At 40.3% G+C, this 15,433-nt stretch overlaps 1 protein-coding gene across 2 annotated transcripts in view; it reads right to left on the bottom strand.

Annotated features, from left to right (window-relative positions):
• Positions 1 to 15,433, bottom strand: part of SCAF4 (SR-related CTD associated factor 4) — a 46,760-nt gene that overhangs the window by 13,250 nt on the left and 18,077 nt on the right. Inside the window, exons 5-16 of one of the 2 annotated variants that reach the window (XM_083500332.1) lie at positions 15,165 to 15,300; positions 12,908 to 13,047; positions 8,524 to 8,700; positions 8,142 to 8,236; positions 7,597 to 7,705; positions 7,310 to 7,480; positions 5,607 to 5,686; positions 4,958 to 5,142; positions 4,110 to 4,210; positions 2,918 to 3,031; positions 2,119 to 2,275; positions 1,073 to 1,230 (exon numbers count right to left, since the gene is read on the bottom strand). In XM_083500332.1, coding sequence (XP_083356458.1) covers positions 1,073 to 1,230; positions 2,119 to 2,275; positions 2,918 to 3,031; positions 4,110 to 4,210; positions 4,958 to 5,142; positions 5,607 to 5,686; positions 7,310 to 7,480; positions 7,597 to 7,705; positions 8,142 to 8,236; positions 8,524 to 8,700; positions 12,908 to 13,047; positions 15,165 to 15,300 — 1,623 coding nt within the window. Of the gene's footprint in view, positions 1 to 1,072; positions 1,231 to 2,118; positions 2,276 to 2,917; positions 3,032 to 4,109; positions 4,211 to 4,957; positions 5,143 to 5,606; positions 5,687 to 7,309; positions 7,481 to 7,596; positions 7,706 to 8,141; positions 8,240 to 8,523; positions 8,701 to 12,907; positions 13,048 to 15,164; positions 15,301 to 15,433 lie in introns of both variants that reach the window. The other variant, XM_083500331.1, reaches the window with a different exon arrangement.

Here is a 15,433-nt window from a genome sequence, read left to right as displayed (position 1 = left end):
TCTCTCTCTCTCTCTCTCTCTGAATAATGTGTAGACATTGTATCTTACTAAAACTCTTTTTCAGTGGAATCATTTACATGGGAGATAAGGAACCACAAACGTTTACAAGGAGCTTTCTTTGTAGTTGTCATTTCGGAATCTGCCATTAGATAATGAGAAAAGTTACTTTTAAAAATGAAGAATGTGTTTGCATTGTTGTGTGCTGAATAAAAAGCAATACAGAAAGCTCCAGCAGCATTTAAATCAGCCTTTCTCACCCTGATGCTCTCAAAACAATTTGGGCCACAACTCCATCAGCTTCAGCCAGCACCACCAAGCTGGCTGCGGCCGATGGGACAAATAGTCTAAAACATCTAGAGGGTAACAGGCTGGTTAAAGCTGATTTAAAGAGTTCCTTGCTTTTAAGTGGTATCTTTAGATTGTACAGTTAAACTTCACCTCTTGGCATAGGATCTTCAATAAAAGACCTATAATTGGACTGATCATGGGTAAGAGAAAGACAATTTTACTTGCATAAAATCTTAGAGCAGTTAATTTATCAGATATTATGCACAATTGTAAGAACTGTTTGAAAGTGTTTTTGAAGTGATTTCAATGAAGTTTGCTTTTCAACTAATGAAATTAACACATAAATCAACAGTTTCAGTGCTGATGGCCCTGCATGTTTTGCCATCATTTAACCAATCTGTCAACAAGTTATCAGGTTAAGTTAAACTTATAGTCCTTATCTAATCAATCTAAAGCTAAATTCTCACATTGCTTTTTGACACAACAAAGATACTATAACAGGTTGTACCACGTGATTTCTTCATTTGAATGCGCCTTCAAAGCAACTAATTCTGATATTTCTTATGTATCAGGTATACTTTTAGTTAGTACTAAACCTTGCTGTATGTTTCAAATGTGAATTTTCATCATGTAAAAGATGTACTGTAATACCATCATATGGTATGTGTGTCAGCATGTCAAAACAGTGCATGAAATTGCATCTTACTTCTCAACAACAAGATGAACCAAGCTTTAAAATTTCCATGTGCAGAAATGAGAAATCAAAAGGAGAAAAACAACTTACCTGTGGTGGAGGCACTGTTATTGGTGTGGGCATAGGAACAGGCATTTGAACGGACATATTTTTAGCAACCGGAGAAGTTTGTTCATTATGTGCAGCGTCTCCTGCGCCTCCATTCTGGGCTACTTGGTTTTCTGACTTTTTTGGAATTCCTTTCCATTCTACAGGAAATATATAAACATCAATTACAAGAATGCAAAATATTTAATCTCAATTTCTGCCTTACAATGCAAGTGTAAAGTCTGCATTAATTTAATTAATGCATTAACTGATGATATGTATACATCATGGCCAACCCACTTATCTGTCCCAATGGCAATCACAAATACTATCTGAATCTGTTTAGGGTGACAAAAGACAATTTTTGGAATGTGCACATATAGTTTGTTCAGCAAAAGCACAGATTTGTTTGAAATGTTTATCTTGCAGCCCCATTATCTATCTTTATAACAGGCACGTAGGGTAGAATCCAATACTGCACATGCAACCAAAATTCACACTCCTCTTTGTCCTGCAGCCCCTCATAGGTCCCATTCAGCTCCATTTATGTGATTTTTTTTTCCTAAAAGAGCGCACACATAACTCTGCATTTAAATTTTATGCATACTATTTTGATGTAAAATATGGATTTCACCATAAAATATAAATTTTATCAAATTCTTTTAAATATAACTATTTTTGTCCACACTGAAACTGTACTGCAGTATCTGCATATGGGTGTAATTGGACTAGGAGCTGCATTCCAAACCACAAGCAGGTACAGAAGCATCAAATCAGGTAAAAATTGACTGAATAAACACCTTCGCTATTCCCTAATTATCAGCCCTCTTTCACACTACCAAATAAGTATTAGAATTTATGTTTGAATTAGATTTCACACTCCAAGGGGATTCACGTTCAAGTGAAGTTCTACTTACAAGCATCTCCTAAAGTTCCACCCCAAAGCAAGCAGAGTAAAACAAGTGACTTTTTTTTAACAGATTCAAATTATTTCACTTGTAAGACTTTTTCTTAAATAATTATTTGTTTTCCATATATTTATCTCTTACCAGGACTAAGTGTTTCATTGTCCAGCATTCCTCCTTCACAGAAGCTTTCCAAATCTTCAGGCTTAACTTTGCCCCATGGTATGTAGGTAACGCCTAATTCTACATCCCAATACTGCTTATAGTCTGGTTTAATTCCTTTATTTAAAGCCCATGCAATCTGAAGGAAAACAGCAACATACCAGTGATTTCCTTCCAACAGTGAACCTGTACTTGTTCAGCACAACTAAAGTCAGAAAGCAAAACATTTTACTCAAGAGTAGACCACTGAAATGAATAGACCCAAGTTTGTCATGTCCATTTATTTCAGCAGGTCTACTCTGAGTGTGACTCACATTCAACACAGCCCACATACAATGGGAAATCTGCAAAGAATAACATATCGTAGCCCTGTGAAAAATTCTTGCAACGAGATGACCAAAGACAGTGTCACGTAATTAAGCAGTCCTATGCAAGCCACATAAACTGCCTCCAAATAACATGGTGATCCGTTCTGTTCGTAGGAGCTTACCACTTGGCTCATCCACCACATAGTTATCATAAATAAACATTCCCCCCAACCTGAGCTGAATGGGGTTTTTCTTACTGCTACCAAATATTTTTTCCAAAACCCCTCTGGATTAATTGATTGCTATGGATGACAATGGTGTCTGCAGCAAAACCAATTTCTGTTTTTACAATGAAAGTGCTCCTTCATCTCTTCCCTCTTGAAAATATTATCCCATAGAAATCTTTGGGGAGGAGGTTGAGGGGAAAATTGTATCCTATAAGTTAAATTTTTATTGAAAAATATATCCAATACCTTTATAAATTTCTGATTCACTTTAAAGTTCCCACGACTCAGTTTCTGAAGAGCACGGTATGCATCTTGTCTTTCCACCATTACAATATAGGCACATCCCCTTGGTGGTATCATCTGTTGTAAAAATAAAAACATTGCACTACTATTCAACAGGAATTCCCATAAATTTTTCAAGGAAAAAGTGCAAAGTCACAAGAAATTTGTTTGAATGTGTGCCTTATTTCCGTTTAAGGCATAAATCAGTGGAGAGAAACCTCTAGCCCTCAACCCTAATTGCCAAAGGTCTCAGTTTGGTCTGCAAGGCCATTTGCCACAAACCATGTCCACTCAACAAACACATGACTTCATCCTCATGGTGCAGCTCCCTCTTCACTTGGCAGGAATAGGTTTGACTTCAACTCACTACCTCCAAACAGAGCAATTTTCCTCTGCAACAAGCACCTTTGAAGTCAGTCTGTGAATCCAAAGTGCTTTCTGAAAATGGAGAAAACAACCCCCCCCCCATACTCTACTGTCAGCTGCACTAGGCAGTTTCCAATAGGGAACTCACCAGTGCAGCCAATACCAGACATCTGCAAAGGAAAAATTCTCCATTTACGGTTTGAATCCAAACCACTTCCTCCAAATATACTTCAAGGGAATTGATTGGCGATTACAGCAAACTCCTTCGAAGGCATGCTAGGAGCATCAATTGGTACACCTATGAAGTAGGTTGCTGTAGCTACTAATCAGCGATTATATAGACTTCAACTCTGATAAGTTGGCCCACGGGGCTGGGGAAGCTAAGGATCCTGCCCACTGGCCAGATCCAGTTCTCTACTCCTGATATAAACCAAGATACAATGTCTGTACAGCAAGAGAAGAACTGGTACTTGCATGTTTTTAATATTTCTAAGTTCTTAGAGGTTCCCGAGGAAATACACAATGTTGATTATGGACTTTATTTGTTTGCTGCATCTATTACTAATATTCAGTACTGTTTACAGCAATTTCTCACATCAGAACATTTAAAATGTTGGCTTTTAAAAAATCATAGCTCTCAATTTTTTTGGTTACAAGTATTCAATTTGTTTTTAAACAAGTATACAAATTTGCTAGCACGTGTTGCAAAAAAATACTACATGCATCACTCAAAATGGTTTCAGCTGGATGATTTTATTTTCTCGTAACTTGTATTTTATTTCATACTCACATTTATAGATTCAATTGGTCCAAACTCTTCTAGGAGACCTCCAACATCCTGCTGCGATGTTCGTTTATCCAACTGGCCTACCCATAGTGTTGTACTGCAAACTAAAAATGTGACAAGTCAAAGATGACTGGCAACTTGAATCACAAGCTAGCAATAATTTGAAAAGTATACATGAATCTGAATGGGTAGGATCTAGAGTCCCTTGAGCAAATGGAAAGCTCCTCCAGAAGGAGACATCTCTCATTTCCAAACTCAGAATGAGAGGCTAGAGCTTCTCATCATCGCCAAAAACAGGACACTACTAATCATGGTGAAATTAACAAGAACATTTGTGCATTTCTGGCCCATCTTTTAAAAATATACACCGTATTTTTCGCTCTATAAGACGCACCAGACCAAAAGACGCACCTAGTTTTTGGAGGAGGAAAACAAGAAAAAAAAATATTCTGAATCTCAGAAGCCAGAACAGCAAGAGGGATCGCTGTGCAGTGAAAGCAGCAATCCCTCTTGCTGTTCTGGCTTCTGGGATAGCTGCACAGCCTGCATTCGCTCCATAAGACACGCACACATTTCCCCTTACTTTTTAGGAGGGAAAAAGTGAGTCTTATACAGCAAAAAATACGGTACTTAGTTTTACTACACTGGTGGCTCTCAAACTTTCCAAGGACTGCAGCTCAGTAATAAAATGGATTTAACACAGTGATGCAGAGTATCAGTTTGCCATTCTGACTTTGCCTACTGTTCCGAAGTGCTATCTTACCAGAAAAAGAAAGCAAGGACAAAAACACATTTGACAGCATGTATTAATACTGTTCCATCTTGCTAAGAAAGACAGAAATAATACTCACCACTAACAGTTTCTGTTTTGATTGGAGGAAGGCCTTTTGCTCTGCGCTCTTTCTCTCTCTCCCTTTCACGCCTTTCTTGGGATCGGGATCGAGGGGAATGGCGGCGCCTGTCCCGGGAACGGGAACGGCGATGGCGTGATCTTCTAGTCCGAGAACCAGACCGTGATCTTCTCCTTTTGGGTGATCTAGTATTCAAGGAAGATATTAAAAATACAGAGTAAGTTTTACATTCATAGGTAACTTGCTGGCTGCTACTGAATTCTGCCCATCCCCAAATCTGAGAATTGTTATTGTATAGTAAGGCTTGTCCTTTGAGAGCAATGTGAAAACTTACCCTTTTAAGATCTTTATTTCTGGCTATCACTGCCCCAAAATGCAAACAAAACACCTCTAAGAAGCCAAACCTGCCTTAGAAAAACCACACCCCATTTGTCCCTACGTATGCCTTGTATGAAATCACAAAATGCAAATGATCTATTCTTGAATGTAGCACTTACTGAATGGCAAAGTGTAAAACCATAAATAACAAGAATGTAGGATAAGAGATTAAAAGCTTTCAGCTTTGAGATTTTTACATTATTCCTGTATCTGGATACACTCTAGTACCTATTAATGGATTATAAATGTACATGTAATTGATACTTCTTACCTTGATGCAGATCTAGATCTTGACTTTCTGCTCTCATGCCTCTTTCCTTCGTGAACAGGAGGCTGATCCACTTCCATTTCCTGCAGGGGGGGGAGGCAAGGATATATTACCACAGCTGTTCTTCAGTTTCACTTTTTGATCAGTTTCAAATTTAAAACTAGACAGCATTTGAAATGTAAAGATTTTCATTTGGTTCAAATTACAATTCATATTCACTTAAATGTAAATAAATGTACAGATTGTAAAAACATGATTCCTTAAGAAAATGCTGTTTAAACCACTTTAACATAGTTAAGGATGTATCTTACTAAATAATATTTGGAGCAAACCTACTGGAATCAATGGGCAACAGGTGTCATGATTAACTTAATTTCACTGATTTGACTGGGTCTACTCAGAGTATAAATTTAGTTGGATATAAACTCTTGTAGCAAATGAAAACTAGTAAGTGGTAGAAATCAATCAATCATTTTGCTTCAGCAAAATGCTAAACCAATCACATTCTATCTAAAGTATTAGTTGTAAAATAAAGCATGTAAGCTTGACAGGAATATCCAACACCCTTGTTAATCCATATATAATTTGAGCTGAAAACAGGTGTATTATATTATCTGAAGTAACATAAGGTATTTGTATTTCTAATGAGCAAGTTTAACTTCTTTAAGTGAGAATTTACTACCTGCTGATTCTGTCCAATAAAGAATTATACAAAGTGAAAACTTCTACTCAGTGCAGTGTAATGGATACCTCAGTTCAATTAAGAGATTTCTGCTCTGTTACAGTTACTGGACAGTGAAATCCTGGCATAGATGTAATCTATTTACAGTAGCCTCGCAACTTGTGTGGGGGTTATGTTCGGGGGAATTGCGCAAGCACCCCTACCTGTCCGATGCTGGCACGCTGAGCAGACATTGCTCCACACATAGAGAAGCTCTCCGTCTTGCTTATGGGGTTCTGGGAGGGTCTCATGGGAGCTTAAAAGCAAGGTGGAGAGCTTAAAAGCTCTTTCCAGAGTGGGAAAACCTGGTACCAAAATAACTTTTTAAAAGTTCTCTGGCTTGTGTGTGTTTCATTTGTGTGCTTGCAGCGAACTGGTCGGCAAATATGTAAAGCTGTGATTGTGCAAGTTAGAGGTGTGCAAGTTTTTTTGCAAAACCATTAAACCACTGTTCCCTCGGTTGAACGAAACAGGAGATTATAGTCAACAGAATACTTTCTAGTTTGTTAGCTTGTTCATATGAAGGAAAGGCATAAAGAGTCTGTGCACTGCCAAATGTTTGTTCATGTATCATCTTATTAAGCCAAAGTACAATTGTCTGAATACTGCCTATATTGCCTTTTTGATCAAGGACTAAAATTGGAGATACAATAACTGTAGATTCCTTCACAAAGCACATATTAAAGTATACAGATTCTAGTGCACATTAGAAATTTTTGAAAAGATTAAGCAATTAATCTACCATACCATCATAATGTTCTGCCGCCACCACTTTGGGTCACTAAACATACTAAAACTCAGTACTCGAAAGGAGTCTAACCTGTACTGGAAATCTAATGTGACAAACACATCCAGATAAATTAAAATAGAGTAAGAAACAGTGACCAAAGCATACACTATGGAACTCTTGTGAACAGTCCTGAGATTTCTTCCTGGGTGCAACATATGGCATTAGGGCTGGGGGGAAAGGTAGCAAGCTATTTACCTGCTGATGTGTATGTTTCTGTGTATGTGGTTCATTTTGTGCTGGAAAAGAAGGCTGGAAAGGTTGTTGCACCTGGGGTGAGGGTTGCATCCCAGGCTGAGCCATGGGAGGAAACTGTGGTGCAGGTAGAAGTCCATAACTTGGCATTTGTCCATTTGGAGGAAGTGGGACCTTGTGGAAAAAAGAATATATAGGTATTTTCCATTAATTTAAAATCAAGAACAAGCTTTCAAAGTACTGCATGTCTAATTATTAAGTACTGTGCATAAGGGAAATGTTTCCAATACCTGGTGAAGCATAGGTTCCTGTTGCATTCCAAGCACTCGTTGCTGATACTGGTCTATATTTGGGAGCTGGGCATAAACTTGTTGCTGCATACCTTCACCCGGAAAACCACTGAGCAATAAATATGAGATTTTAAAGCAGCGTTTTAAGGACATAAAATTTAGTACAGTAACCCAGGCTGCCATCAGTGTTCCCCTCCCCATGCATTTTTTCCATGAATACAAACTTCCCCTCTTTGCTCCCCTCCTTCTGTTGCTTTTCTTTGTCAAGACTCTAGACTGCAGACTCACTAGGGATGGAAACAGTATTCTAGCTGTTATAATGATGGCACTATTTAAGTATTTTTAAAGCTGAGGCGGTAATATTCAACTGTAACTGCAGGATAGGGGCTTTTTGTTTTGCTTAGCGAACTGATGCATATCAAATATTGCATAATAAAAGAGTTCAAAAAATGAAGTCTAATGAAGAGAACCTATATATGCAACATTACACTTCTACAACATCACCTTAAATTTTAGCATTTACTGCTCTGACTCATAAATCTTACAATGTTGGTTGAGAGATTGCAGGAGCTGTTGGTTCCTCTTTCTTGGTGTCTTCTACTGCTTCTGGTTCATCATCATAGTCAAATCGATCCAACAGCTTCTGAAACATATTACATTGAGCCAACTCTATTTTCTTCAGTAATTAATGAAAGACAAGTAAACAATAGAAGTACCACTGACAATGTAAGATCATTTTAAGTTTTGCATACCAAAGTATGGTTCACCAGAAACCAGAAAGGGGGAAAGGAAATGTCACATGCAGTGGAGGTTGAATCAAGACTCCCTGAATACTTGTTCTCATAGCATGAAACAATAATTTGGCATGGCATTCGACAAAAAACAAATCATCAAGTAAATTCCTTTTCAGTATAAGAAAAATATTACCTTATCAAAAGATGTCTTTTGCTCAGGTGCTGAGAAATCATGTTTTTGTTCGGATGGTTGTGTTGCTGTAGTCTGCAGCTGGGCAGTAATAGCATGGACCTGAGCCATTACATTGTTATCTATCACAGGAGATTGAGGTTTCGGAGGCTGCTGAAAAGTCTGCAGAATCTGTTGGAGCTAAAATAATGAAACTGCAACTATTAATATCTTCTTAAGAATGACTGTGAAAACATCAGAGGCGTAATAAATGTACAACAATTGATGCCTTCCAATGGGTGGATATCTGCTCTCCCCACCCTCCAATCAGGCACTAGTTACTGCTATGCCTGGTGGGTATTATGGTACAAGGCAGCTGCTCTTGTGGCTCCTCCTCTGCTCTGTGTTCTTAAAGCTATAAGGGAGCACAGAGGTAGCCACAATAGACAGCCACAAAAGAGAGCTTTGCATGGAAACCTAGTAAAGCACTGATGATCACACCAGCATATTCACACTCTCTCTTCTGCACTTAAAAGTCTACTAGTCCTTAAGAGAAGTGCTAGTGCTATGCAGAAGAGTAGACAGCTGGCAAGAGAATAGAAAGGACATTTCTTACTCAAGCAGACAAAGGTCAGACATGTTATACATATGCATGATTTATTTTCAGACCAGATGTGATCAGTAAACAGCAGAAATATTGATTTCACTATTCACTAATGCAATTCAACATCTTTTCAACATCTACATGCAGCCGCTGGGCGAGATCATTAGGGGGGTTGGGTTCAGTGTTTATCAATATGTGGATGATACCCAGCTCTACCTCTCTTTCAAATCAGAACCAGCGAAGGCGGTGAAGGTCCTGTGTGAGTGTCTGGAGGCGGTTGGAGGATGGATGGTGGCTAACAGATTGAGGTTGAATCCTGACAAGACAGAAGTACTGTTTTGGGGGGGACAGGAGGCGGGCAAGTGTGGACAACTCCCTGGTCCTGAATTGGGTAACTGCGCCCCTGAAGGACCAGGTGTGCAGCCTGGGAGTCATTTTGGACTCACAGCTGTCCATGGAGGTGCAGGTCAATTCTGTGTCCAGGGCAGCTGTTTACCAGCTCCATCTGGTATGCAGGCTGAGACCCTATCTGCCCGTGGACTGTCTCGCCAGAGTGGTGCATGCTCTAGTTATCTCTCACTTGGATTACTGTAATGTGCTCTATGTGGGGCTACCTTTGAAGGTGACCCAGAAACTACAACTAATCCAGAATGCGGCAGCTAGACTGGTGACTGGGAGCGGCCGCCAAGACCACATAAAGATCTTGAAAGATCTACATTGGCTCCCAGTACGTTTCCGAGCACAATTCAAAGTGTTGGTGCTGACCTTTAAAGCCCAAAAAGGCCTCGGTTCAGTATACCTGAAGTAGCGTCTCCACCCCATCGTTCTGCCCGGACACTGAGGTCCAGCACCCAGGGCCTTCTATCAGTTCCCTCAATGCGAGAAGCCAAGTTACAGGGAACCAGGCAGAGGACCTTCTCGGTAGTGGCACCCGCCCTGTGGAACGCCCTCCCACCAGATGTCAAAGAGAAGAACAACTACCAGACTTTTAGAAGACATCTGAAGGCAGCCCTGTTTAGGGGAAGCTTTTAATGTTTAACAGACCACTGTATTTTAATATTTTTTTGGAAGCCGCCCAGAGTGGCTGAGGAATCCCAGCCAGATGGGTGGGATATATATATATTTGCTTTCGTAGATTTTCACGGGTACAGGAATGCAGGTTTTGGTGTCTTCGGGTGTCTTCCCGTGTAAGAGTTGGGGTGTCTAGGCGACGTTTCGACGAGGTCTCACTCGTCATCTTCAGGCTGGTGCTTTCGGCTTCTTCTGTTCCAGTAACAAGAAGCCGAAAGCACCAGCCTGAAGATGACGAGTGAGACCTCGTCGAAACGTCGCCTAGACACCCCAACTCTTACACGGGAAGACACCCGAAGACACCAAAACCTGCATATATATATATATATATATATATATGCAGGTTTTGGTGTCCTCGGGTGTCTTCCCGTGTAAAAGTTGGGGTGTCTAGGCGACGTTTCGACGAGGTCTCACTCGTCATCTTCAGGCTGGTGCTTTCGGCTTCTTGTTACTGGAACAGAGCGGGATCTCAGTGTTTGAGTTCCTATAAATACTGTAGAGGGGTGTGGTGTATTGCCTCAAAAGTTCTGGGCAGAGGGGAAGTTCCCAGGCTAGTGTTCTTTTCTTCTTTTGTTCCTTAATTACTTGAGGGATATCTTGAGTGATTTCTTGAGTGATATTCTGAGTACCACTTAGGTGGGTCATTAGGTGTGGATTAGTTGCTAAAGCCTTCGTGTCTTGACCTCTTGAATTTGTGAAGAGTTTTTCTGGGAAGATGGCTGTACTGCACTTAGTTGTGCTTTGGCTTGGCTTCGTGTATAGGGGCGAGCTGTGGTTTTGTGCCCTGTGCCAGCCAGATCTGTGTAGGGATTGCAGGGGGGTGCAGCATCCGGAGTTGCCACTATGGTTTGGTTACTGGATGGTGTCTGTAATTTATCTGTGGAGAGGGTCTGGGTTTGGGTCTGGTGTGGTTGATTGGTGGTGGCGTTCTGTGTGCCTCTGGATCTGGTGTCGGTTTTTGTGGGGAGGGCTAATTTCCAGATGTCTGGCAGGCGGGACGTGTCGTCACGCTTGTTCATGTTGTGAGGGTGTTTCTCTATCTCGATGGCTTCCATGATTATTCTCTTGTGGTGATGTTCCATGTTAAAGAGCAATTTGGAATCTGCAAAATTAATTTCGTGTCCTGTTTCTTTCATGTGTTGGAAAAGAGAGGAAGATTTTTCTTCTTTTTTGACGGCATTCTTGTGTTCTGCGATACGTGCATTTATTCGTCTGTTTGTTTGTCCAATGTACGTGGCTGGGCAGACTTTGCAGGGTATTTCATAGACCCCTTGGTTTTCCAACTGGATTTTATCTTTGGGGTTTCTGAGGATATTGGCTATTTTTTGGTTGGTGCAAAAGGCTGTTTTGATATTGTGTTTATGGAGGATTTTGCTAATTTTATCTGTAGTGCCCTTGATATAAGGAAGGAGGGCCATGCCATTGTTTTCTTCCGTGTCTTGGTTTTTGGGGGGTGTTTCTTTTTGGATTAGCTTCTTAACCCTGTTTTGCTGGTATCCATTGGCGATTAACACATTTGAGAGATTCTGTAACTCAGTTGTCAAGTGGTCTTTGTCAGCCAGGCGTTTGGTTCTGGAGATGAGGGTCTTGGCCTGCAAAGTCTGCCCAGCCACGTACATTGGACAAACAAACAGACGAATAAATGCACGTATCGCAGAACACAAGAATGCCGTCAAAAAAGAAGAAAAATCTTCCTCTCTTTTCCAACACATGAAAGAAACAGGACACGAAATTAATTTTGCAGATTCCAAATTGCTCTTTAACATGGAACATCACCACAAGAGAATAATCATGGAAGCCATCGAGATAGAGAAACACCCTCACAACATGAACAAGCGTGACGACACGTCCCGCCTGCCAGACATCTGGAAATTAGCCCTCCCCACAAAAACCGACACCAGATCCAGAGGCACACAGAACGCCACCACCAATCAACCACACCAGACCCAAACCCAGACCCTCTCCACAGATAAATTACAGACACCATCCAGTAACCAAACCATAGTGGCAACTCCGGATGCTGCACCCCCCTGCAATCCCTACACAGATCTGGCTGGCACAGGGCACAAAACCACAGCTCGCCCCTATACACGAAGCCAAGCCAAAGCACAACTAAGTGCAGTACAGCCATCTTCCCAGAAAAACTCTTCACAAATTCAAGAGGTCAAGACACGAAGGCTTTAGCAACTAATCCACACCTAATGACCCACCTAAGTGGTACTCAGAATATCACTCAAGAAATCACTCAAGATATCCCTCAAGTAATTAAGGAACAAAAGAAGAAAAGAACACTAGCCTGGGAACTTCCCCTCTGCCCAGAACTTTTGAGGCAATACACCACACCCCTCTACAGTATTTATAGGAACTCAAACACTGAGATCCCGCTCTGTTCCAGTAACAAGAAGCCGAAAGCACCAGCCTGAAGATGACGAGTGAGACCTCGTCGAAACGTCGCCTAGACACCCCAACTTTTACACGGGAAGACACCCGAGGACACCAAAACCTGCATTCCTGTACCCGTGAAAATCTACGAAAACAAATATATATATATATATATATATATATATATATATATATATATATATATTATTATTATTATTATTATTATTATTATTATCTAACAAATTTCCACTAATTAATGGTTTTAAAATAGAATAGTTATATATTCTGCATTAGATAACAATCTTATCTTAATTTGAATTCTGTATTTTTGAACAAAAAGTCTCTGCTTGCCTGTTGTCCTTGTGTTGTCTGAAATAACTGGGCTACAGCTGCAAAGGCATCAGAACTGGGCAATTGCGGCACAGCAGGTACTGAGTTGGAAGCAACTTGAAGAGGCTCAGATGGAATCACTGTGGCAGGAGGTGGTGAACCTATAAAATAAATTTAAATGCAACGTTAAGATTTCAACAATTCCCACTGATAGCATTGCACTTTTACACTATAATGCAAGTTTTTAAAAATCAAAACTTGGGTGGTCAGTCTGTAGACATTCGCAAATATGGCCAGCAAGTTGTTTTTTTTAATTCCACGGGCAGAATGCTCAAAATGAGACATCATGTGGCAATGCTTCATTGCCAAACACCCTCCTGCCCTGCATGCCACAACACAAAGTATGTATTTTATTGTATTTTGAGTATTTTTTGGAAGCCGCCAGAGTGGCTGGGGAAACCCAACCAGAGGGGAAGGGTATAAATAATTTGTTATTGTTTTAGGGCCAGGTGAATATATGGCTGTAAGTATATGCTAAATATTCTTAGGGCCAAACTAAATTTGACAATAATCATGCAAGTGGTAGTTACATAATTGTGTTCTGTACAGTAAACAGCAGCCAGAGATGAGTGGGGGCAATGATTAGGACTACAGCAGAGGCAAAGAGTTAAATCTCCCCACCAAAGCCTCGATCTAATTCTGAGCCCACTCACGGCTATATTTCATGGTGCTGTTTCTTAAAACACAAAACTTCTTTTTGCATGATTATTGTCATGTCTAGTTTCATCCACAGTCCCATATAAACTCCTAACTTTCTCTCTTTCTCTGTATTTCAGTAATCATACTTCTTTATAGAAAACCTTGATGACAAAGTTCAGGGAAGCCAAATTTGCGGGGGGGGGGGGAACCTTTATAAAGAATACTGATGATTGAATGGATATATGGAGAGCTGCTAAACCGTTTATGGATAATATACTATTACACACACACCCCAATATTATTAATGTATTTGCAGCAATTTGTATACCACAACATATAAAATACTAGAGTTATATACATCTCTAGAGGTGTTTTGTCCATTAGCATTTTTAAAGTGCTTACTATTTAAACATCTCTAAGTGGTATACAAAAATATCATGAAAATAAAACAGTAGCAAAGCAGTATTAAAACAAACACAAACACAAACAACAGGAAAAGATAAAAAAAGAATTTCAGAAATAACAGGATTCAATCTTATGGACCAGGGAAAGCCTGGGCAAAAAGGTATGTCAACACAAGATGCCAGAAACATGTAACAGATTATGGTTCACATATGGCAGAGGGAAGGACATTTCACAGTGGTACCCCCTACCCGTACGGGCCAGTCGTGTCCGACTCTGGGGTTGCGCGCCCATCTCGCTTAAGAGGCCGGGGGCCAGCGCTGTCCAAAGACACTTCCGGGTCACGTGGCCAGCGTGACAAGCTGCATCTGGCGAGCCAGCGCAGCACACGGAAACGCCATTTACCTTCCCGCTAGTAAGCGGTCCCTATTTATCTACTTGCACCCGGGGGTGCTTTCAAACTGCTAGGTTGGCAGGCGCTGGGACCAAGCAACGGGAGTGCACCCCGCCGCGGGGATTCGAACCGCCGACCTGACGATCGGCAAGTCCTAGGCGCTGAGGTTTTACCCACAGCGCCACCCGAGTCCCTTCACAGTGGTAGAAAATACTATTTGAGGACCAGTAATTTCCCTGTGATATTCTGATCCTAAATGTGATATTGTGATACTGCAGGAGCAAGTGATATTGCTTAACTACTGAGCAATCTAAGGGGTGCCCCACTTATACATGGATGCCTAAATGTCAAGGCAAAATGACAAACCATTTCTGGTAACAGAATATGCTGTATAGTATCCAAATCATTGTGTATTTTATTTATTAGGCCATCTTAATATTTTCAGCCAGACTCATCAAGAACACAGCAATGGGTAGAAATAATTCTATTCAAAACATGGGAAGAACAAAAAAAATGTTTTCACAGTACAATCCTAAACATACACATGAATAAGACAGTCAACCAAAAGGCTCTTCACAGCGCTCTTATTCTATAATACAATCACTTAGCCAAAACATGAACTTTATCATATTTTTAACACCAAGAGTTACAACAACAAAAATCTATCTCCAACTTTTGCTTGCAATTAATTCAGCCCATTTTATGCAGATTAAAGCAAATAAAGTCTGAGTTTGACAACATAGGCCCATAACAGAAAATAATGTTTTAACTAAGATTTCCTACCTTCATTATTAGTAGTATCTTCAGTCATTGAAGCAGTACTGCTAGCTCCTGCTGCCATGTCGAGGAGAGGTTGAATTATTTCTATTTTAAACACTCCATTTTTCTGCCATAAGTTGAGGACACGAACTATCTTACTCTGTTCAAAGAAGAGATGTGTAAGTACACTTTAAAAAATCTTCATTTGCTTAATCAAAGCTTAGGCAGTGTTCAGACAATACTGTCCCCCGCTTCAGTTTTATACATCATGAGATCAGGTAATGGACACATGC

Source organism: Podarcis liolepis (genome assembly GCF_965112155.1).
Source record: "Podarcis liolepis genome assembly, chromosome: 4".
Classification (NCBI taxonomy): Eukaryota; Metazoa; Chordata; class Lepidosauria; order Squamata; family Lacertidae; genus Podarcis; species Podarcis liolepis.
Note: the sequence above shows the minus strand (reverse complement) of the source record. Positions and strands in the feature narration are given on the sequence as shown.